Here is a 24,554-nt window from a genome sequence, read left to right on the forward strand (position 1 = left end):
TGGTTTGCCCTTTGTTAAATTGTGTCACCCTTTTCATCTTCTTAGTATTAGAAGGAATGTTGGCTGCTCAGAATCTCAGGTTTGGAATGGTATATAAGCTGCAATAAAGAACATTTAAATTATTAGTATGTACTCATCTTTAATTTAATTGGCATACAAATACTTTTTTTATCTCACTATCTACATTTGTGTCAAGAATGTGTGTGTGTATATATATTTAGTAATATTTTCCTTTTCAAATAATAAATGTATTAAGTAATTTTGTCTTTAAAGGGTATACTAATACTTGTTTTTTTCATTCAGTTTTCCCATTTTTGAAAATCCTTATTCCATGGATATTCATGATTCACCTGTTACCTGCACAGAATACTTCGCTGACTGTCCTCCAGATTTGATTCCTGTGCTATATTCTGTAGGTGCAAAACATAAAAAGCAAGGATATAGCAATAAGGTAAAGAATAAGAAAAGGGAAAGTGTTATTGAAGCAACACTAATTAAAACAGATTACTGGTGTTCATGGTAATGTTTCATTGCTCTTTGCCTACAGCTGTGAATCATATAAAAATGAATCTGGCTGTTTTCTAAAAAACTGATTCAAAGTCCAGACTGAATCTATTGGTTGGAATACATCTCTGCATGTAGTTTGGGTGCCTGAGTTCTGAATTCTAGCTGAAATATATGTATCACACGAGATAGAATTCCAGGTTTCTTAATATTAGATCAGATTCTGTGAGCTTGCACAGTGAGGGCTAAACATTTATTTTTGCTTTAAATACAGTTGATTTCCTTACATAAATTTTACTCTATTTTACTCATACACCAAAAGGGGAAAAAACACCATGGTTAAACATAATATAAAACACAACCTGGTAATTAGCTATTAAATGTTTTTCTAAAGCTTTTGTGTTACCATGTAAATACAAAAGATAATAGTTTTATGAATTAGTCATTGAATCTATAATGAAGTGGCAAAAACATGCTAATGCAGTACTAGATAGATGGATAGATGGATGGATGATAGATAAATAAATATAATTTTTTTTAGGAGTGGCCTATCACTGGTGGAGTATGGAACCTAGGATCACAAACATATCCTGAGATTATTATTACAGGGTAAGGAAAGTGCTACTAGCTGTTGCAAATAGTTGAATGTTTGTTATTTGTTGCTTAAAAATTTACTCCATCTTTCTTTACTGTGTATCCTTAATGTGAATAACACCAAATAGACAAGTAAAAGTAAAAAAAGTAAAAAATTACTCCAAATCAAAAGGCATGACTGAAAAGTCCAGTTAATAAACAAACTAATATCTAGACAGCCCCAAGAATTCATAAGCACATTGTTCCAATTTGCCTTTGAAATATAAGTGATCTTCCAACAGAGAATTGGGTGACTTAGCTATTAATAGGATTGTTGTTCCCCTTAGTCTATTGAAAGGAAAAGCTGAGGGTGAAACTAGAAGTAGATTCAAGAAAACACAAAACCACATGAGATAAGCTCAGAATTCCTCAAACACCTAGAGTTATGGTAGCAGTGGAGAAAAATGTTTGCTAGTGTTATATTTATATTATATTTCTCCTTAGGGTAAAATTAATTTTACAACACAATGTCCCTCATGGAAAGTTTAGAACTTTAGATAGCTTTCTATGACAATTTTTCAGAATTTACAATCAGTAAATTGTCCACATCTGCTCTGATGTTCTCTCCATCAGTGTATGAGAATTTTAAAGTTATCAATATCCTCATCTGAGAAAAAAATATTGAATTAATTGTTGTTTTTGATATCCAAGAATATTGATAGGACCCATGGTTCTCTCTTCTTGTCTTCTTCACCAATCCCATGTTGCTAATATCAGACAGCAAAAAGAAATATTTGGCCTATTTATTCTAAGGAGGGTGTTATTTAGGTTCATTTAAAAAAAGGGCACCAAATCCATCAAAAAATAGATTTTTATTGTTGTTTTTGATACTATGTCATGTTTTGGCTAAGGGATGGCTGTGGGTGTCAAGCAGTTTATACATGAACAATTTTTTATGCTATAGATTATCTAGACTCGTTTCCAGTTAGCTTCTAACTAGATGTATTGGGATGTGAAAATAACCTTGGAAAACAGGAGGAGGAGCCACAGTCTAGATCAGGGTCACCAACTTTTCAGACCTCAAGGACCACTAAATTCATAATTTTAAATCCCGCAGACCACTAATATGATCTGCCTAATGATCGACTGGGTGGGCTAGGTGGTAATGTGACTGGGTGGGCATGGCCAACTTGATGTCATTCACATTGAGGGGCATCTCGCTGGCCCCTACTCACCCCCCCCCAGCCACTTCTTGCCTGCCCACCTGGGCTCCTTAGGGCCCCAACAGGAAGCAGTTATTGGAGCTAAGCAGCCCCCACAACAAAGAGTTGGAAAAACAGGTGGCTCGGTTCAAATTGGATCTGACCGAGAAGGAGGTTCAGTAGAAGCACCTCACTGAGGACTACGAGAATAGGCTTTCCAAGCAAAGGGAGGACCTGTGAGCGTGCAAGGCCAGGTACTGGCACCTGGAGGCTCCTCAATGGTCTGAGATGGTCAGCCAGTTCCAGGCCATGATGCAATCTCACTAGAACAAGGCCCTCTAGCTCTTTGCCATCAGCAGCACTTCCCTCCAGCCTTCGCCCAAAGCCCTGCTGAAGCAGACCCCAAATTTCTGCCCCCACTTCGACCTGCACAAAAAGACCCCAAAGCAACACAAATGTTCATTGCATGTATCTGACCAAGGGGCCATAGAGGACCCCTAATTTAGTGCAATATAAAAAATGCAAACAATTTTTCTGCGGACCACCAAAATTTTCTTGTGGACTACCAGTCTAATAATAAATAAATAAATTTTGGCTTTTGGTAGGTTACAGCAAAAATCATTTGCAAAGACATGCATGCAACCAATGTTTGAAAAAGCCACTTGAGGACAGAATCCATTAAAGTAGCTGGAGCTTTCTTCATCCACCCACAACCCGGCTGCTCTTTATCATACTTCTATTTAATTTTAGTTAGTTGAAGAAGTCTTCTACAGTACATTTCAGATGAGTTATGCGGCCACTTCTAGTGTCTCTCATCCATTTTATAAGAAACTACAGAAAAGATAAATGAACCACATCCATATTAATGAAATCCTGGTACCCTTCATTCCTGAACAAAACTAGGACTTCCTTCATGGTTCTGATAGGCAAGGAAAGAAGAAAACCATTGTTGAGAAGTTCAAGTATCCCCAGTGACTGTAGATGGCAACTGAGATTTGTCACCTGTGCTTTTATATCATAGGAATTGAAGCCAAGTTCAGTTGTGATAAAAGTATATGATGATTATAATGTTATTCTACCTTGTTTTAATTGGCCTTTACTATATTCTTTTAAGTCATGCAGATGGATCAGTAAAATTTTGGGATGCTTCTGCCAGTAAGTTTCTATATTTATTACTGCATTATAAATGCATGTTTCAGGTTTGAAAAGGAGTGAACTGATTGCAATTACTGAATCTGTTACTCAAAATACATGAAATTGGTACAGTATAATGAATTTCGGAGAAGTTTTGAGATGTTATTTGAAAGAGAAAAATCATAGCAGAGTGTGAATGAGTAGGAATGAGTAAGAGTCAAAACTGTATGCCTGCAAAGACACTAGAACTCTAACACTTGTTAGATTTCTAGTATGGTTTGGTCTTCATGTGATCTTTTTTCTGATTCTGCAATTGATTATTAAGAGGCTTTCTTTGTTTAATTGTGTATTCAAATGATTAATGAATAATTGAAATGACTGAAAGAAGATTGGAGTACAATACATATAATGTAGTCTGTTCTTCTCATTTAAAACAGAGTGTTACACAAAGTGAAGCCCCTGGAGTCATAAGGAATCTCTTTCCCTTTTCCTGCTGTTCAATTCATCTGCCGCCCATCAGAAACAGATTGCTGATTATAGGCTAAATATATAATATCTGAAAAATGCAAGGGAAAGTTCAGTATTCTTTTGACAGTACAGGATGTTTAGCACTGAATGTTGTCCTTCACTTTTTAAGGTGTTTTTTTTTTTTGTAAGCACTAAATACCAGGGCTTTAGACTTTTTACAGTATGCCTGTGCTTTTGATACAAGGGCCCCAAATAGAAAGAATCCCAAAACAGTTAACTTAATAGAAAATACAGATTATAACAATACAGTTTCTTTCCTCTTTCCATTTTAACATCAAAGTAATATAATAGATCATTTCAATTTCTTCTAGTCACACTGCAAATGCTGTACAAGTTAAAAACTTCAAAAATATTTGAAAAACGGAAGTTGGATGGCAAGCCATCAGCAGATATGATAGAAGAGGATCCTTGTGCAATCCAGTTAATGTACTGGTGTCCTGAAAGTAGAATATTTTGCATAGCAGGTGTCTCTGGATATGTTATTGTTTATAGATTCAGCAAACATGAAGTTAATACTGAAATATCGGTAAGTTTGTATGAGTGTTGTTTATACACTGATTTGTTTACATTAATATATCAAAAGTTTCCCTTTAATCGATTATAGTTACCAGTAAACATGGCTATGTTTACCATGCAGTGGTTACAGTTTAAAGTAACAAATTTGGATATGCAGCTAGCTGTTATGGCTTTCCTATATATTTTAAACATTCAAAGGAAGCTGTAATAAGCATACTTTTGAGGGTGACTTGCATGGGAAGAATGTCAAAAGAGATTTTTTTTGAACTAGCAAGTTATTTTGATGCTACAAAAAGGATATTTTCCAACTACAAACTGAATCTGTTAAAACAAAACATTTTTTTGAATGCTCCCTTTCTGACAGTCAAGTTTTTATTCTTCTGGATCTTTTTCTCAGAAGAACTGTGTAGTCCTTGGTGCTCTCTGAGCTTGGTGGTTTCCTTGTAGATGTTTCATTACCAAACTAAGTAGCATCATTCGGGCTGATGCAGGCATAGGAGAATATATGTGCAAGAAAACCACCAAGCTCAGAGACCACCAAAGACCCCACAATTCAACCCTGAGCTTTAAGTATTCTCTTCTATTGGTCTCAGAAGAACTTCTAACCATCTTTCTTTCTCATAATCCATGCTTTTAAATCAAGAGAATTTGCAGTTTTGAATTTGTAGTTTATGAATTAGCTTTATCTCAATTATTTCTCAGTGGTCCTGTGGAGTTTCTCACAGCTCCAGAAAAAGTTGGAGGTCTAACAGCCTATGGCAGTGATGGCTAACCTTTTTGGCACCATATGCACATCCCCAAAATGCAACGTGCGTGTGCCCCGTGCATGTGTCCACCACTGCGCATGCACGCATGACCTCCCCTGCGTGCACCCCACCCCCACGCATGCACGTGTGACCCCCGGGGGTGCACCCTGTTCCCCACTCATGCGCAGCAGTGACCCAAAGACCAGCGGCGGAGCATGCGTGGCAGAGCTGAGCTGGGGTGACAGCTCACGTGCCCAAAGAGAGGGCTCTGTGTGCCATAGGTTCTCCATCACAGGCCTATGGCTTTCTCCACAGGGAGACCCAGCAGTCCTTTAAATAAGCCCAAGTCCTAGGCTGCCATCTTGATCCCAACATGTCTAAAGGAACTAAATAAGTTTTAGAATCTAGGCCCTTGAAAGGGAAAGCTCACACTTTTAGTGGTCTACTGAGGCTTATTATTTATTTAGAAAATTTATATAACCATGAACCAGAGAACCCCAAACTCAGAACCACTCGGTCTTGCCAGGGTTCAGTTTCAACCTGTTGCTCCCCATCCAGCCTCTAACAGCCTCTAGGCACTGTGAGAGGGAGGACACGGCATCACTTAATTCACCACTTACATACTTTATGTTTGCAGAAATTTGCAAGTCTACATTGCAGGCCTTCGTTCCACATCATCATAAAATAGATTGGAAAACAAATTCTGGGAAAGTATTTACTCTTCCTTAATGTCTAGGTTCCTGTTGGTCATAGAAATCTCTATAAGGAGCAGGAATCACCATGTTTAGATGAGAACAGAAAAAATTATTCTCTGTTTCTGTTTCCAGGAATCTAGGCCACAAGTTTAATATGGTACAGTAGGAAGACACGTTTAGGGTGCCTTCTTCATCTGCTTTATTTTTCAATTCTGCTTTACAGTTGACAGTCACTATAATTTTGATGGATTCCTTCATATTTAGCCTGGTTTGGGAAGTTTGCAGTTTCCTGGCATGTAGCTGACATTCTGGAATACTGCAAAAGCAGATTGGCTTCACAATATTGAATCTCTTAACTATATTTCTAAATCTAATCTGAGTTTTAATTTTTTAAAAGTCTTTAGAGGTACAGCTCCAGAGTGAGATAGAAGATACCATTAGTCCTGAAGCAGAAATTATGACTCCATTTGCCGATGCCTCTTTGGATTTTTCATCTTTAAAAGACCTCTCAGGCAATTGCAATACTCCATCTGAACGAACAATGGATTGTAGTCCATTTCTCAGGTAAAGAATGTAGACTGATTTAAATTGTCTTTTTTTGTTCTTTTTCAATATTTATAACAAAACTTCTTCAACGTTTTCTGCTAAGATTGTGAACTATCATGCATATTGATACCTCTGTATAAATAGTATCTCATGAATTATTTTCTGTTTTTGTACTAAGAAATTGTTACTGATAGTTCAGATAAGCGTAGTTGCTCACTATTAGACTGTAGAAATCATTCATCTCATTTGACACTGAGCTCAGCAGAGCTGATTTAGGAGCTACCAATAACTATGTACTGCAGTAGATTCCTATCACATCTAGACTGGCACACCCTTCCATATTTCTTTCAACTAAGTCCCTAAGCCCATTGTTTGAGGTTGGGGACATGAAGATCAAAGGTTCTTCTGAGAACTAATGTTATGTTGGCAGTGAATATCAGAGTAGAAGGTGTTTGAATGCCGATTGTCCCAAAAGTAAAAGAACGCTTCAGTCTGGGGAGGAAAGAGGAAGGGCAAGCTGTGTTCTCCAAACCAGTCTTATTGCTTTACTCCATCAGCCCTTCTTCCTCCTCTTAAGGAGACTTTGATGGCATCTCACTTATGCTAGATTCTCACATACTGATGAAGCCCAAGTTCTCAATTTCTGAAAAAGAAGCATGACTGGTTACTCTGGACTAGACTAGATTTCAGCACTGATATTTTCCAGAAATACAGAATTCATAACATTATGATTGCCAAATTAATTAGACATGGGTTGCATGATTATTAGATTAATTTGCAGCTGGCATATAAACTGTGTAGTTATCAGTGGCACTGTTGGATACCATGGGGTTGGTTGTTGGCCAAATATCCTTTGATGTCCATATAAATAACATGAACAAAGTGGCCAAGAGAATACTTATAAGATATTCAATATATAAAATGAGGGGAATAGCTAATCTTCAGAAAACAGTAACATTTCCCAAGAATTTAAATACTTTAGAGAAATGAAATGAAGCTAACAAAATTGGGATAGCTCCAGAATGGGACAGAGACAGGGGACAACTTAGCATCTTCTCTTAAGTCACAGAATTTTCTCATGTTATATTTTTAGGCCCTGTATTAATAAAACATTATAATTTATAGCAATAAAACACTATTATTCTTCCGTTCAAATGCAATGACTGAGTTTTGTTGAAAAGAATTGAATTTATTTATCTGTATTTAGTGCCATACAGTTAAGCAACCAGGAATAGCATTAAATGATTATTCTAATTCAAGGGTCTTCAAACTTGGCAAGTTTAAGACTTGTGGACTTCAACTACCAGGATTCCTGAGATAATATGACTGGAGGAGGAATTCTGGCAGTTGCAGTCCACAAGTTTTAAAGCTGTCAAGTTTGAAGACCCCTGTTCTAATTTTTGCTTTTTAGTTCAACACCATGAAATGTGCCAGGTGATGATAAAAAAATAGGGAAATATAAGAAGTTTCATTTTGTTCTGTTCCACAGTGGAAGGGTAAGCTAGGTTTATTCCAATAGCTCTTTAACATTCGTAATCAGGGGGTTACTATAGATTGCATTCTTGCTTCGGATGAAAAAGCATAATAAAATTTGAGTTACCCTTGATTCAAGAATCAAAAGGGACCTAATATTGCAATATCACATTGACTTGTTTTATACAGAAGATACTATTGGAAACAATTGGGATCAAGTAAGCAGTTGAGAGGAAGAAAATGTCAATCCATACTATTTAAACATTTATACACACTCAATGATTGTCACCTGCTTTTCCCCTTAGAAATTACACAGTGGTGTGTTGACTCTATATTTTCTCGCAGCCAGTTTTCTTAATAGTGCAAGTGATTTCCAACTGGGTAATCAGATTATTTTGATCATTGTTTCTCCTCTTCTTCTTAGTGTGAAGACTCAGGCTGTAAGAATGCCTCCTGGTTATCAAGCAGAACTTGTTATTCAATTGATGTGTGTAGATGGTGAACTTCCTCAACAAATAACCAGCCTAGCAGTGAATTCAGCCTATGGATTGTAAGTTGTCCCATTATATTTTCATTTCAGTTTGGCCAGTTTAGCTGGCTGGGAAGCGGGAAATCTTTAGAATGGAGGTCTGCCTGGAACCAGTAATAGAACCAGTAACAGAACCTGTTCCAGGAAGAGAAAAGCATATTATTCCTAGTAATTTGTCTTCTTTTGGTGGTTTGGGAAAAATGGCAGAAAAGATGGGACCAAGATGCAGATGTCTATTACTCCTTACTCCAAACGAAAGTACTATCCAAACAACCATTTGCAAAAAAATAAGCCATAACAATCAAAGATCTGGTGATTTTTGGTTAAAAAATCTTTTTAAACACAATCTTTGGATACTCATGGATGTTCTTGATTTTTTTTTTCATGAAAGCTATCTGAAGCTGTCAAACCATGGAGGAAGAAACATTAGAGATCTAAAAACTATTACAGCCTGTGCAGTTCAAATCAAGGCATGGATTTCACTTATTTTTCCACTGGGGTCAGCCATTATAAATTACTTTTACCCCATCATGGATCAATACAAAATTTTCATAATCTCAACAAACAAGTATTTTGAGGCATGTAGATTCATATAATATGAATCCTTCATCCTTCTATCACCCTCACCATCCTGCCCCACCCCTCCTCCACAGGGAAAAAATAGTCCGTTGCCTTTTGAAAAAAGCACCTTTTAGACAACTATGACCTGGATTACTGAGAATCTCCACGGACATTCGTAGTCTATAGAATCATAAGGCTGGAAAGGACCTCACAAGTCTTCTAGTCCAAAGGTCCCCAATCTCTGGTCAGTGGCCTGGTACGAGGCCACAGTCCTTTGGAAACTGGGCCATGAAAGCAGCAGGCGAGCACATAAGCATGCAAATCTCCATTTGCCCAAGCAGCAGGTACACACGTGAAACCATTCCCTCTCCAAGCCCGTTACTGCTGCTGCTGGTCTGCAGAGCTGGAAAGTTGGGGACAGGTGTCCTAGTCCAACCCCATGCTTAAGGCATGTGATCTTATACCATCCTATCAAATGGTCTTGGAAAGTGTGAAAACATTCTTGAAAACCTCCAGCGATGGAGTGCCCACCACTCTGGGGGGCAAGCTATTCCACTGATTGATTGTTTTCATTGTCAGGAAATTTCTCAATTCTAGGTTGGATCTCTCTTTAACAAGCTTCCACTTATTACTTCTTGCCTTGCCCTCTGGTGCTTTGGAGAATAAATTTATTTTTATTTATTTATTTGATTTGTCAATCGCTTACAAGATAATAGGTATAAGAATAAACTTGGGTATGAATACAGGAAATAGGTATGAATAAATGGGGACAATAGCTGGGACAGCCACAGCAACTAAGAAATGTTCAGAAACGGTGCAGATGAACAGTGATTGGAGCTGGGTGAGAAGATTCCTTTTTATTCAGACTCTAACTTTAAAGCAAAAAAGAAAGGAAAATCCAGAAAAATCCTGAAAACTATTTTTCAAAGCGGCTAACAACCATAGAGAGAAAAATCCTAGACCTGAAAGAGGAACTAAGAGGTGAGAAGCTAAAGATCTTTTAAAACATAGACAATTGGATTCTTAAATTGGGCTTCGTGGCAGCCATGATGGATGCCTCTTCTCCTTGTCAAGGGAGAGGGAAGAAGCCCTGAGTCCATCAGGAGAGTTGCTGCTCTTCACGAACTGCAGGGTACCCCTCTTTTCTTCACCACCCCTACAAGGTGGCTTTCGCTCCTTTCGGAGCCCTCCAACAGGGAAAACTCAGGATGGGAGTGTGGAGACCTGCTCCTCACATCCGACAACGCTGCAACGTCAGCACTGGCAGAGGTAAGGATATGTTCTTAAAGTGTACAATGCTTTTTCTTCATGAACCAGAAACTGTCCTTATTACTTTCGGGTTTTACAGAAAGCAGACCTGAAGGGTGGCCCATAAAAACCTTAAGCATATGTACCTCCTATCAATAGGAGATTAGTAACTGCCTGATTAACCTGCTTGGAAAGATATGCTTAAGCTTCCAACTTCTGAAGAGCTGTAAGAGATCCTCCAGAAATTATATGATATAACCCAAAGAAATATGGACTTCTTTGGTTTACTTTGGGAGTTTTAGGACCAAATGTTCTCATTCCCATCCTTATAAGCATACTTACAAAAAAAGTGACCATATGTGCTAATGCCAAAATGTGGCCATATCACTGACAAAGATCAGCGGCCTGGTCTCAGAGCACTAAATATGACATTCTCGGAACTATATGTCACATGTAGACTATGAGTCGCCCACCCACCCACAGCTTAAGTCAGCTCTTCTTGACAAGCAGGGCTCCCTTTTCAGTGCTATCATGATAGCAAAGGTGAATGATCCATCATCTGATCTGGTTCTTAAAATGAGCTAAATTTAATTCATTTGATTTAGATGCCATCTGACTCCAGATTTCTTTGGAGCTCATAGTATAAGAATAAAAGACAATATGCATGATAAAAAAAATAAAATAAAAATAAAAATTAGGAGCCTTTGTGGCACTGTGGTTAGAGTGCAGTATTGCAAGCTACTTCTTCAAATCCCACCAGGCTCAAGGTTGACTCAGCCTTCCATCCTTCTGAGGAGGGTAAAATGAGGACCCAAATTGTTGGGGGGCAAGAGGCTGACTCTGTAAACCGCTCTGTAAACCAGCCCTCTCTAGGGCTGTAAAGCACTATAAAGTGGTATATAAGTCTAAGTGCTATTGCTATTGCTATTATCTTATATGAATGCTTCTTTGTTCAAAATCTATTCCAGTTTCAGTACTTGAAAGAGATAACTCCAAAATAATTAAACCATGTTTCTTTTCACAGAGTTGCATTTGGAAACTGCAATGGTCTGGTTGTTGTAGATTTTATGCAGAAGACTAAATTGCTGAGCATAGGAAGCTTTGACCTCCACAGATTGAGTGATCCCTATCAGCGCCAGCCTCGTTCTCCTCGCAGAAGCAAGCAGTTTAGTGCAGGTAGCAAATACAGTGAAAATTAATTTGATATCATTTCATTTTGTGCCCTGCAATTTTGGGAATGTCTGTATTTAGAAAATATATATTGACTGCTTAGGAAAATATATAAAGAACAAATCTATAAGAAAGATTCTAGCAGGTGATTAGCCAAATACTAATAAAAGTAAGATTGTAAGATTATGACAGTTTGATTGGGTGTGGGTTAAAATCTTGTTTCTTATCCTGCTAATAAAAATAAAAATAGCTGTTGCTGGATTAAAATGAAGACTTGCTTTATATTCTGATTCTACAATAACAAATTAAATGCATATAGTTTTTCCAATCTAAGCCATAATTCAGCAAATGATATATTACGATTTTGAAGCAGAACTACATAAAACACATAATCCCAAATTAAGCCTAATATTGTTTCATAAACACATAAACATACACAGATACACGTTCATGAGACTTCTCAAAATTTAGGGAAAGAATAAAAACTTTGCTTCCTCACTGTTTGCCTTTTCAAACATGTTAAGTACGACCGCTAAGTACAGAACACTTACAGAATACAGTTATTTTGAGTTCCAACAGAGTTGGAAGGGACCTTGTGGGTCATCTATTCCAGGGGTCGCCAACCTTTTGGACCTCAGGGACTACCAAACTCATAATTTTAAATCCCATATGTATCCCATAAATATGAATTTTGACTGACGGTGGCTTGCTGATGGTGGGACAGAGAGCACGTGCGAGAGAGAGATCTGATCTAACCCCCCCTCTCTCTCCCTTTTCTCTCTCTCTCTCTCTCTCTCTCTCACACACACACACACACACACACACACACACTAGAGGCAGGGGTGGGATTCAAAGTTATTAACAACTGGTTCTGTGGGCGTGGCCTAATTTATGGGTGTGGCTTGGTGGTCATGTGACTGGCTTGGCATGGCTTGTATGTAAATATTATAAATATCTACCATTCTGCCATTGGCTACTTGAGTCTGTCACATAAAATTTGCTTGCAAGCAAACTCATAACATTTGCTAGCAAGCAAACTCACAAAATTAACTCACAACTTACCATGTATATAAATATTGAATTTTTTTATATAAAAAGAGCAACTTTTACCCAAAATCAGGCAAAGCAGGTAGGCAGATTGAGTTGCTCACAGAATCACAGATTCATTCAGAGATCTATCTATCTGCTATTGGCTACCTGAGTCTGCACTGAATAATAGAAACTTCAGTCCTAAGGAAGGTTCAGCATGCAGAGCTGAAGATCTAAAGATTAGCTAGAAAGCAAGAAATTAAATTTGTTTCCTGCTTTTAAGGTAATCTAAATCTCCCGGCAGAGCAGAACAGCTGATGGTCGGGGGGAAAAAAAATAGCAACTTAACAGGCAAGTTTCCAGGTAAGGAGTGAGTGGACAGGGAGGGTTTGCACGGGCCATGTGGACAGCGCAGCCTTGTGTTCCCACACAGCCTGGATTAATTGCTTTCTGGGGGTGCTCTGGGAGTGACATTTCTCTGCGGACCACCAAAATTTTCTCGCAGACCACTGCTTTGCCAGCTGTCGCACCCCTGACCCCAAAACCAAACAAGCTGACACACACCAAGAACACAGACCCAGACCCCAAACTCGAAGCCAGACTGAAACCCAGAATGCTACATCACAACCACCTGCTCAGGACATCACATCACAAAACTCAGGAAATTACACCACAAGAACTCAAGAAGTTGCAACACAGCAAATGACCCAGGATATCACAGCACAAGACCAAGGATACCACAGCAACAAATCTCACAAGGTCATCACACAACCCATTACCCAAGCCGTTACTACACAGGAGGCTAATGGAAAAGAGATCAAAACACAAACAACCCAGGAGATTACAACGCAGGACCCAGGATACCCCAACAAAAGAACTTGCAAGCCGTTAAAACACAAGAGGCTAATGGAAAAAAGATCACTACAAAACAAACGACCCAGGAGATTACAGCACAAGATCCAGGATATCTCATAATCTCAGGATTAATGAGTAATCCTCATTATATTGTTTAAACGTACATAAACAAAAAATGCCTAACTCCCCATCTTTTCCTCTATCTTCATCTCTATCTTTCTTGTTCAATTTAAACATTTGTCTATTGTGTATAAACAAAATTGGTTCTGAGTATCATTCATATTAATCCAATTTACACTAACAATGTTAGTAATCTCTGTCACATTGATCCAATTTAAGTAATCCTCATTATATTATTTAAACATACATTAAAAATGCCTAACATCTGTAAACTTCTAATCTATCTATTATTTTTATTCATTCTATAAAAATTATCGTCTAATATTTCCCTATCTAATTTTATTTCTGCCTCTTTCAGCTTACAATCAGGCTACTTTAATATTTAAAGGGCAATTATTTCTATCCATCGTCTCTTCTTCTCTTTAGTGCTTCAATTCATTTTTTAAATTTGCCTCCCACAGTCCTCATCTTTATCTCTGTCTGCATCTATATCTTTCTTGTTCAATCTAAACATTTCTCCCAATACAATTTTATATTGCCAATTCTTCCAGATGTCTGCCCACATCCCAGTCTCCTTATCAAAAGTATCTTCCTGTCTCTCCAATTGTCGATTTGTCTGTTTGATTTTCTTTGGTCTTTCTTTGGTCAGTCCTATTTTTTGCTCCAGTCCTTGATTTATTTGTTGATGTGGCCATATGTTCTTTCTGCTCCTTTTGCTTGCCATTTATCTGGTTTTCCTCTTTGTCGAGCTGTTGCTTCATATGCTGATTTTTCTGATTCATGTTTTTCCTTGTTCATATTCAGTTTGCTGACTTGAGTAATCCATTTCATCTAGTCTTTCTGTTGCTTCCACCAGCTCATGATCTTTATTCATTGTTCCTTGCAAAATGTTTTCCATTTTCTCATTGATACCATCGATTGAATCCATAATATTTTGGAACAACGAAGGCATCTAATTAAAAAGTCCTCTCATTTCCACAGCTTCTCCTTCAACTCTAGTCATAATAGCAATAAAGATGAAATAAACAATAAAGCCACAATCTAGTTCAGAAGGAGTCCAAATTTACAATCATTAGTAGATGCGACTCCTCTCAAATTTCCATGCTGCCTTTTTTCCAGCAGGTATTTATTTCACTCAAAATCCATTTCTTTCAAATTATTTAAATGAGCCCGTTCCAGCATTTACTCAATACTCTGATAGTCCAAGGTACTTTCAAAGTTCTTTAAGTCTGCTCTGTGATTTTAGTCTTTTATTCTAGCTTCCTAGAGTCTCTTTCATATTTCCACCTCTGGTAAGCATAAGGCAATAAACAGTTAAAAGTTACAGCCACCAGATTTCAAATATTCCTTTCCTCCTCTGTAAATTTCCAGGAGTCTAGGAGTCAGTTTTCCTTTCGTCAATAGATGGTGTTCTCAACTTCTTCAGATGAGGGGGATTTTCCAAGTTAGGGAGGAGAGATGCAGCTCTCCTTGACCTGCAAAGTGCCCCCATTTGCTTCACCACTTCTACAGAATGGCTATGGCTCCTTTTGGAGCCCTCTGATGGGGAGAGCTCGGAGTGGGGCCACGGAGCTTGTGGCCCTTGCCTCTGACACCATTGGAAGCAGAGCTGGAAGTCCCAAAACTGCCTTAATTAATGCCCTTGAAGTGCAGGAAGGATTGCAGAGGAGTCGGTGTTCTTATGGGGTCCATGTAGTAGCAGACTTTAATCCCATCTTGAATTGGGGCCAGAAGATACCCATGAAACATTGAAAGTGCTTCAGCCAGAGGACAATGTGAAACTTTAGACAGGCATTCTTTATCCTTGGCCATCATGATGCCACTTCCTAGTCTAGCTGCAATGTCTGGGCTGTCTGCAAGAGACATCCCATGAAAAGTGTATTGCAATAATTTATTCTTGAGCTCATTGAAACAGATCACCCTCCTCCGGATAAGGATGCACATGACGAAGCTGAAGCTGATAAAAACCCTTTCTTCCTACCAATGTTATATGATTGCCCTGAGAAACTCCATCCAGGAGAGGCATATCTCTTTGTTCAGCCCCTGGAATCAGTAACAGTTACATTTTGTCTGAAGTGAGGTTCACCTTATTCTCCAACATCCAGTTGTTTAAGGTTTAGAGAGTAACATAGGTCATGGACACAACAAATCATGAGCTTGCAGAAAAGAGAAATCTACCTACTGTCTTCCTCAGTGGCCTCGTATGGAAGATAAGACCTTGGGAGAGTGCCTAGCTTTGTTCTGAAGTAATCAAGCAGAAGTTTATCACTATCAATAGCAAAAAGTTTCCAATTGATTCAATTGATTTCAATTGACTTCCTAATAATAGATCTGCAAAATTCTGTGAATGGGTACAGTCTTTTCTCCTCCGTTAAGGAAGAGATGCTCCTATTCCCACTTTGCTCTTTACTCAGTCAAAGTTCAGCAGTTCACAGTAATTCATTCCTGAATCTAAAATTTTATTCTGGTACCTTGTTTCTTGAAATCTTGGCCATGCACAGGTATCTGTTAAATTTAGTCCCAGATTGCTAAATATTATTAGTATTGTTTCTACCTTTTCTGTAGAAGAATAAGATCTTGCATTTTTTTTCCATTTAAAAGGCTCCTTACTGGGTATGTATGTGGCAAAAATTATTACTAGAGTTGTCCAACCACTGCTGTCTCAGAGACAAGAAGCCTTTATGAGTTCCACATGCTAGTTTCTATTATTTATTTATTTTAAATGACATTTTACTCTATAGTCCAAGTCCATTGAATTGTATCCAGTGATTGAATTCCAGGTAGCAAAATGGCATTCATTGCCAAGAATACAATTGTACAATTCCATACCTGTACTTAAATCTGTTCTTGTGGGTTGCAGACCACCCACAGTAAAATGTGAGTGTGTATGTTCAGATTTGTAAGATTCTGTTATAGATGTTCTAATAAAGGTAGCCTTAGGTCTGCATAGTGTCTGCTTTTTACTTTGGTTTATCTTATAGGTCTGACATCAATCTTGCAAATCCAAATGTGCTTCCTTTCCTTCCTCTTTTATCTTCATATGAATTGTGGTGAGAAACTGACTGAGAAGTTCTTGCAAATCACATTTTTGTCTTGGGATCAAATTTTGTCTATCTGATCATTACGCTGGTACCAGATCTTCCCTCTGTCCATCAAGACATCTTATTTATTCACTACAGAATGGAATGGAAGAGAACAAAAAGACATCTTTTGAGGAAAAGTCTGCTTATATAATGTTGATTGCAATAATTATTAATGAATTCTAATTTAATATTTTAATAGGTGTCACAGAGGTACCCGATGGTTCACTTCCAATGGAGCTGGAGAGGTGCAGGTCCCCCACAGCTTCAGGTAATTATTACTTGGGGGCTAGTTGCCTTTAGATCTAGCATCTCGGAATCTCAATTTGGTCTTGCTGCCTTAGAAGCATGAAATCAAGTCAGAACATGCTGAGGTACAAATAGTTCTTTACAAACAGTTTTCATTTTGGACTCATGTAGAAAACATGCAGATTTGTTTACCATCATGTCTCTCAAAATGTTTTAAACCCATTCACTCCTCCTCTACCAACAGAACTAAATTGTCAGCTCATGTATAATGTATTGGGAGTTTGATTATATTAGCTCCTGAGTTGATGTGAAAGAGCACAGTGAAGACTGGTTTAATAAGGCAAATCATTCATAAGGGAAAGGCATGTCAACCACATACCATCAGATAAGGGCAAAAGAGATGTAAATGGGCATAGGAAAGTTAGGAAGTCAACTTCTGACCTCTTTTTTTTCTGAAAGTTTTCTTAGACACCCAAGATGTGTAAGCAGGGCAATCTATTCTTTGTGCCCAGACATTGCATTAGCTTTGTATTAAAATTAATCTTACTTTTATCTTCCTGGCGCCATTTATAAAGAAAGAGAGAAAGGCATAGTTTGTGGGAATTGCAAGAATAAACAAAATTAAGTTTTTCTTTGCCTGAATGTTATTCCCATAATTCTGTTTTAAAGAATAATTTCTCTCTCTTTTTTAAACAAACAGTTGAAGTGGACAGGGACCATGAAATGGAGGACAGAGTTTTAATTCTTTCTGCCTTCCACAGGACTAATAACCAGGCTTTATTATGCCTGTGTTTGCAATAAGAGGAAATTTCCAGTGCAACATGTTGTATTCAGCAGATGCCAGTCTGCCCAGTTTAAAATGAAAAGTGTACCCAGTTGGGCCAATCTTCAAAGGTTTCTTTAGGGGCATTATGAAAATAAATAGTTAAAACCAATATGATTTAATATTTTGGTAAGAATTATTGGAAATTAGAATTGAAGGCATTGTATCTTTAAAATTTCGGATGTATTTGTGGTTTCAGTGGATAAATGTAAACAGATGTCTATTTGTATAATTAATGTTTTTTTTCATTCCCCATTGCAACCTTGTGGTTTTCTAGTCTGGTCTTACATTTTGAGGACACATTAGGGGAATTAGATAATTATTCCCTTCTTCTATTGACTGTTAATAGACATTAATAAACATTGCACTGGGTTATAATACAGTAGTACCTTGATACTCAATTGTTAATTGGTTCCAGGAAGTACAATGAGTACCAAAAACGATGAATACCAATATTTTCCCATAAGGAATAATGTAGTGCGTTACAAGGCAGTTGACACTGACGATTCTAGCTTGTACATAGAGTACCAAACAAACAATGAGTATTGGGACAAACTTTTCACATCAAAATGTGTTGAGTACCAAATTCGATGAGTTTCAAAGCAGTTAATGTTTTTCTTATTTATATTGATTTTCTTTCTTTGCCTGGAGTTTTTATCTAAGACACAGTAGATAATAGTAAACCTTCTTCATGTGCATATGAGGGGTGTTGGGCTGTTCAAGTTTAGAACCAAAATAATGATAATAGGATGCTCAAACAAAAGTTCTGAAATTTTTATTCACTTTTCTAAGTGCCTCAGAAAATGTTCAAGGTATAATCCACTGGACATATAATACAGGAGTTGGAACATTAATTGCATGCTTTGGTCTTATCCTATTATTGTGGTTTGGGCTGCCATCAATAAGGCTGTTAAAATGATTCTGTACCAATTGTAGCTTCTGAATATTTTTCAAGGGTAACCCCATGTAGTGTGTGTTGCAGTAATCTAACCAAGTGATGAGCAGGGCATGAGTGACGGCATGCAGGGTCTATATAATTTACAATATCTTTTATACAAAAAATGCATTGGATCTTCAATTTTGAACAAAATTTGGTATTCATTACAGGTATAGGCTATTACAATATTTTTCATGTAATAGTAAAGAGAAATATCAATGTAGTGTTTATTACTGGTAACAGATCGAATAAAGTTGTTCTCTTTCTTAATTTAATTAAAAATTATATTGTATAATGTGTTTTGTAAAATTCTATAATAATATAATGCCTACTTTTTAATTTTGGTAGATTATAGAAAACAAATAACAGTAAACAGACAAATTTTCATTTTCTCAAATGACACTACAGTATTTTAAAAATGTGTATGAAGCATAAGCTGAGAAGAAATTGTCAAATAACTGCAGCACTAAAGGCAACCTCTTTTTGATCTTAATGAAAATTCTAATGTAATCTCATGACAGATTCTGTAAATGGACACTGTACAAATCCAACTTCCCTAACTTACAGTTCTGGAAAACGGCTGTCCAGTGCAGATGTTTCCAAAATCAATCGTCGCGTTCCTGGGAAACCTCCATTTAGGAAAGCACAATCTGCTGCTTGCATGGAGATCTCTTTGCCCATCACAGTGGAAGGTGAGTTTCCATTTACTGTAGATATTTCCGTTTTCATCTTTCAAAAAAAATTAATTACAATCTATACATGAATCAACCATGTCTTTAGAGTTCTAAAGCAATAATCATGTACGTAATTAAAAATTAATGTCTGTGAAAAGCCCTGCTTAATGAATGAGCTACAGCTGCTCTAACAATCACAGATTGCCTTGGGAGAGGAAGAGATGGTCACAGACAATACATTCCTTTTAACTGGATAATAGCAAGACCATAACTTGTCTTGGTAAATGGCAATTTCATATGTTAATCTGTTTTATTTTCTTTCAACAGAAAACAGAGAGAACTCATTCAGCCCTTCTCGAAGTTCTAGTATCTGCAGCATTGACAAAGAATCTAAGGAAGCAATCACAGCTTTAAATTTCATGGAGTCATTTTCACAGAAAAATGACGCATCTCTGTCTCCTTGCCTCTGGGTTGGAACAGGTCTGGGTGTAGTCTTGATTCTTTCCCTTCACCTTCCCACTGTCGATGAATTAAGGCAATCAGAGCCAGTAACAATTTCGCTCAGTGGTAAGAATTTCAGATTGCTGTAGTTGCTGAAATATGCCAATTAACACAAAGTCTAATTAGACTACATCTTTCTATGCTGTTGCCTTGAGGCTGTTAATTGAAATAGAAAAGAAGAAAGGAAGGTCACAAGGATACTTCTGCTAACCTCTGGGATTGCCCATATGTATACTTCAGAGTTTGTATATGTCTGTGCATGTCTACATATGTATGTGTAAGGGGAGAGTAAGGTCATTTGAATACTTACAAAAACTGAAAATAACACAAGTCTATTTTACAAATGAAGACAAATATACATGTCCCAAGATAACGTTGCAGGATCCAATTGGGTCAGTCACTGGGACCAGAGGTGTTGTATTACAAGCTTTTGGACTTGTGCTGGAGCCCCTCTTCAGGGAATTTCTCTCTGTTCTGTGTGTGGTATTTATAGTACCTGTTGTATGTGGCTTTTTAGATCTTGATTGGGGTGTGTTGATCGCTGGCTTTTAAGTCATTAGCTGTCATTTGCTTGTGCTGCCCAGCCCTCACCTTCTAACTACTCGATAGGCTGGTGGTAAATCAACACTCCTGTGACTGATGAGGGGCCTGTTTCCCAGGCCCAGGCTGTTTTTGTGCCTGCTCATCCAACAATCTTAGTAGCTACAAATTCGAATTCATTGGTAGCCTCACACTGCGATGAACAAGACACACATTTAATTTTGCAGCTACTAAGATTGTTGAATGAGCAAGCACAAAAACAGCCAGGGAAATGATTGAAGCCTGAGAAAGAAGTCCCCTCATCAGTCAACGGGAGTGATTTAGCACCAGCCTACTTAGAAGGTGAGGCTGGGCAGCATAAGCAAACATCTAAAAGCACATCAACATCTAAGAAGCCACTTATGGCAGGTGCTATAAATACCACACAGAGAACAGCTCACACTTTACTAGAGAGCAGTTCCCTGAGGATGGGCTCCAGCATGAGTCCAAAAGCTCAGAATATAAAACTTCTGGTCCTGGTGACCAACCCAGATTGGATCCTACAAGTCTATGTCTAGTGTAACCTAGATTTGCTCTGGAAAAGATAGTTAAAATGGGAGCAGACTGAGTGGGAAGTGAACCAGTGATCCACCCTCAGCAGTCTGAACGCATATCCTTTTTCTCAGGAAGTAGCAGAAAAGACTAAGAATTCCAATACATTAACTGACAAATTTTTATTTGAGCCTAGTAACAGTCCTTATTTTGATATTGGATATTAAAAAAAAAAGACGCCAGCATTTGGGTATCATAACAAAAGAAACGTTGATATCATTACAAATACATCATTTTTAATGAGTTTTGATTTAAAGTTAACTCTTTTTTAATTAAAAAGAATTTTGTACAACTCTTAAAAAGCTTCTTTAATGCAGTACATTGCTATATTGAAAGTAACTTACATAACATTTTATGTAACTATTAACTCTGGCTTGAAATGTAAGGAAGCTGCTAGAAATAAAATTGTACTTATTCCAGAGCACATAACATTATTTCAACATTTTTCATCCATTAGGATTATGAGGGGAATATACTAAAAAATTGGGGAGTGGAGAGAAAATTCCTTGATATGATTGAGTACAGTTTATCTAGACTTAGAGGTCTGACCCTGTCTTGAAATCATATAATGATATATGCAGAAATGGTAGGAGTTGGAAAAAAAGTGTGGGTATGTGTGTCTGTCTGTCTGTGTATTTGAGAGAGAGGAAAGGAGAGAGAGAGAAATATTATAACATAGCTAATCTGTACTAGCATCAGTACAAGTGGTTTAGAGATTAATAAACCCTATGAATTCTGTTTTATAGGTACAGTTCTATCACTAAAGGGAGCAGTGTTAACCTTTGCTTGCTTGGACTGCATGGGAACATTCATACATCCTCCCTATGAAGTATGGAGAGATCCAAATGCCACTGAGGATGGCGAAAGAACCAATAAAAGGAAACTTGTCCTTCATTCTTCATGCTCCCAGAACACAAGAGACCATCAGTTTGCCATTATCTGCTCAGAGAAACAAGCCAAAGTATTTTCATTGCCTTCCCAGATATGCCTCTACGTTCACAACATCACAGACACATTATTTTTGCGAGCAGATGCAGTGACCTTCTGTAACAGTGTTTGCTTGGCATGCTTTTGTGCCAATGGGCATATCATGATATTGAGGTACTTGATAACATTTCATGAATGTAAGCCATGACCCTTTCTTGCCACACACAATCCTTGAGGTGAAGAGGAAGGTGGCACTCTTCACTAATTGCTGAACAATGAAGTCTGTGAGGTGATGGTGATGGATCCCTCTGAAGGAGGATTCCAAGGAGATTCTGGTCAAGATAATGTTTTAAGAAAACACATATACAATATAAGCACATCAAGAACTCCAAATTCCATGCAATTTATTTACTAAAATTTACAAATCACCTTAAAAATAGCTAGAACCATCCAAATGATTTCTAGGCCTTTTTGGAAGAAATTTCCTATGTTGATTCTGCTAATTTCAGCTTCTGGTTGCTTACTTGTTAACCTTGGAAATTATCTTCACAGCTCTGATTATTGTATCTAGTAGTCTTCTCCCAAAGAATAGAATATCCGCCTAAGGAAAGCTTCAATCATTCATCTAATTTCTTAACTTCCCTCCAACACCCAGACAAACATATGATCCAAAATATCATCCCCAGCTATCTATCTTAAGCAGGGCATAAACACCACATGAATCTCTCAGGCTCAAGAAGATGGACTATCTATGTCCTTATAGCTACAGAAGTATTTTATAGTATTTAGATCATTCTCTGTAGTTGGCAGAGCCTGGCTAAGTCTGAAGTCCCCTTACTCTTTAGCAGCTCACGGAAGTGACTTATATGCAAGTTTAATTTACCAGTGCTAGATAATTTAACTTTTCTTTTGTACAGCATTTGGGTACAATATAATCCAGGAATTTGAACAGAGGATGAATCCCCACCTGCAATTGCCATAGCAATTGATTGGTACATGCATTTTCTAATCTAATATTGAGGTTTATAACTTAATGTTGATAACTGTTTTGCATTTAATGTTCCCAAATAATTATTCATAGATCTGCAGCCAGTCATTCTGATTATATTTAAATGCATAATTTTGCTTTGTTTGCTTGAATCACAGCTGCAACATATATATATATATATGGTAGTCAATATGTACTGCCTAGAATATTGTGTTAAAACCTTTTTCTACAGAATCTGCCTATTTATTTTCAGTTTACCCAGCCTCCGTTCACTGCTAGATGTGAATTACTTGCCTGAAACAAATACAAGGATTTCCCGGACCTTTTGTTTTACCAATGAAGGACAAGCTTTGTATCTTGGTTCTCCAACAGAAGTCCAGCGACTGAACTACAGCCAGGAAATGTTTGACAATCTGCAGGTAGATGTTGAAATATAATGACAAATGTAGTTTCTATGCTGTAAAAGTGCAATGCAAAAAAAATAAATTTGTTTCCTTGAATCCAAGTGGCTGAGTTGGAGATGATTTGAGAGTCCGAGAATTCAGACTCTCAAACGCAGACAATACTTGTGACATAATAATTTCAGCTCTCTCTCAAAACGACAGCTCACTGGCTGCCAGGAAAAATGAGAGTCGTAGCAAAATCCTTTTGAGAATAGTGTTCTTTATAGGCAGGATATAATCCCTGGATGATGAACTCAAATCCTCTTGTATTAAGGATACTTCAGGGGAGAGAGCGAGCTTTGGATTATGAGTTAAGTGATCAGACGGGTTTGTGACAGGCATGGAGATTGCATGATGACCTGCCTAGAGCAAGGATTGGATATCACAGACTTAAACAATGGATAGTCCCTGGGATGAGGCAACTTTGGTACCAATGGCATTATAAAATGTAGTTCAGCCAGACCTGGAAGCCAAATTTAGTTTGTTAATTTCCAGATTGAAATCCAGGATTCCTAAGTAATATTCTCCCAAACGCTTCCTGTTCTGCCATCTGGACAGGTGAAGCTCAGGAGTCCCACTCCATGAATGAAATGGTGCCAGGAGGTAGGACTAAGTCACATCAAGCACTGAGGAGCCTATGGGATCCATGGTGCTCTTGGAGCTTGGTTGTTTTCTTGTGGACTTAGGTGACATCAATGCTAGAAGGGAGCAGGGCTTGCTCTGTTTACATACAAGTAGCTTATCCCCGTCAGTTGTTGGGAATGCTCTGGGTGATTCCTTGATTGGGATATTGTTTACTGCTTGATTGTTGATCTAGTATTAATCTTGGAGTTAATCCTTGTTTATCTGGTTGTTGATTGCTTGTGAATAAGTGTCTTGGTCTTTTTATTTCCTTTTTATTTTTTTGATTGTCTCTTTTGAATAGTATATAGATTTGTTTATCTCTGGCTGGTTTGTCTAAGTGCAAGGCTTCAAGGAATTCTCTAGTATTTTTGGACTTCACTTGCTCTAGAATGCTCCAGTTGAAAATATGAAGTCTGTCCATGTACTATGTAATTAAGGAGTCTTCTGGCCGCTAGTTGATGTTCCCAGATATACTCTGCTAATCTTCTGCCCTACATTGTAGCTGTTACAATACTTAAACTCTATGTTGTAGATGATTCCTGTTTTTATTTCTGGGGCTACTGAGTCTTTTAGTTTACTTAAGATGTTTTGGAGGACTTTCAGTATGCTATAATAATGCCATGTAGTTATAATAGTTTATTAGATGTTTCTGAGCTGTTTTTGATGTATGGCAATGTCATCCCTTTCACAACTTGTGCTGATTGTCCTATAGTGTACTGAGTGGTCAGTCGCTTTTTGATAAAATTGT

The 24,554-nt window shown here is 37.6% G+C and overlaps 1 protein-coding gene across 4 annotated transcripts in view; it reads left to right on the forward strand.

Annotated features, from left to right (window-relative positions):
• STXBP5L (syntaxin binding protein 5L) overlaps positions 1-24,554 on the forward strand; it is an 82,482-nt gene that overhangs the window by 49,823 nt on the left and 8,105 nt on the right. For all 4 annotated transcript variants that reach the window (XR_015742061.1, XR_015742063.1, XR_015742062.1 and 1 more), the window contains exons 12-23: positions 304-451; positions 1,046-1,113; positions 3,394-3,434; positions 4,253-4,467; positions 6,296-6,462; positions 8,342-8,467; positions 11,280-11,431; positions 16,712-16,780; positions 19,040-19,210; positions 19,520-19,759; positions 21,571-21,925; positions 22,993-23,158. Coding sequence is in view for 1 of the 4 variants with exons in the window: in XM_026713260.2 (XP_026569045.1) it covers positions 304-451; positions 1,046-1,113; positions 3,394-3,434; positions 4,253-4,467; positions 6,296-6,462; positions 8,342-8,467; positions 11,280-11,431; positions 16,712-16,780; positions 19,040-19,210; positions 19,520-19,759; positions 21,571-21,925; positions 22,993-23,158 (1,918 nt within the window). In the remaining 3 variants the exon portion in view is untranslated. The remainder of the gene's footprint in view (positions 1-303; positions 452-1,045; positions 1,114-3,393; positions 3,435-4,252; positions 4,468-6,295; positions 6,463-8,341; positions 8,468-11,279; positions 11,432-16,711; positions 16,781-19,039; positions 19,211-19,519; positions 19,760-21,570; positions 21,926-22,992; positions 23,159-24,554) is intronic.

The sequence above is a fragment of the Pseudonaja textilis genome, chromosome 2 (assembly GCF_049901715.1).
Source record: "Pseudonaja textilis isolate UNSWEBS1 chromosome 2, rPseTex1.2, whole genome shotgun sequence".
Classification (NCBI taxonomy): Eukaryota; Metazoa; Chordata; class Lepidosauria; order Squamata; family Elapidae; genus Pseudonaja; species Pseudonaja textilis.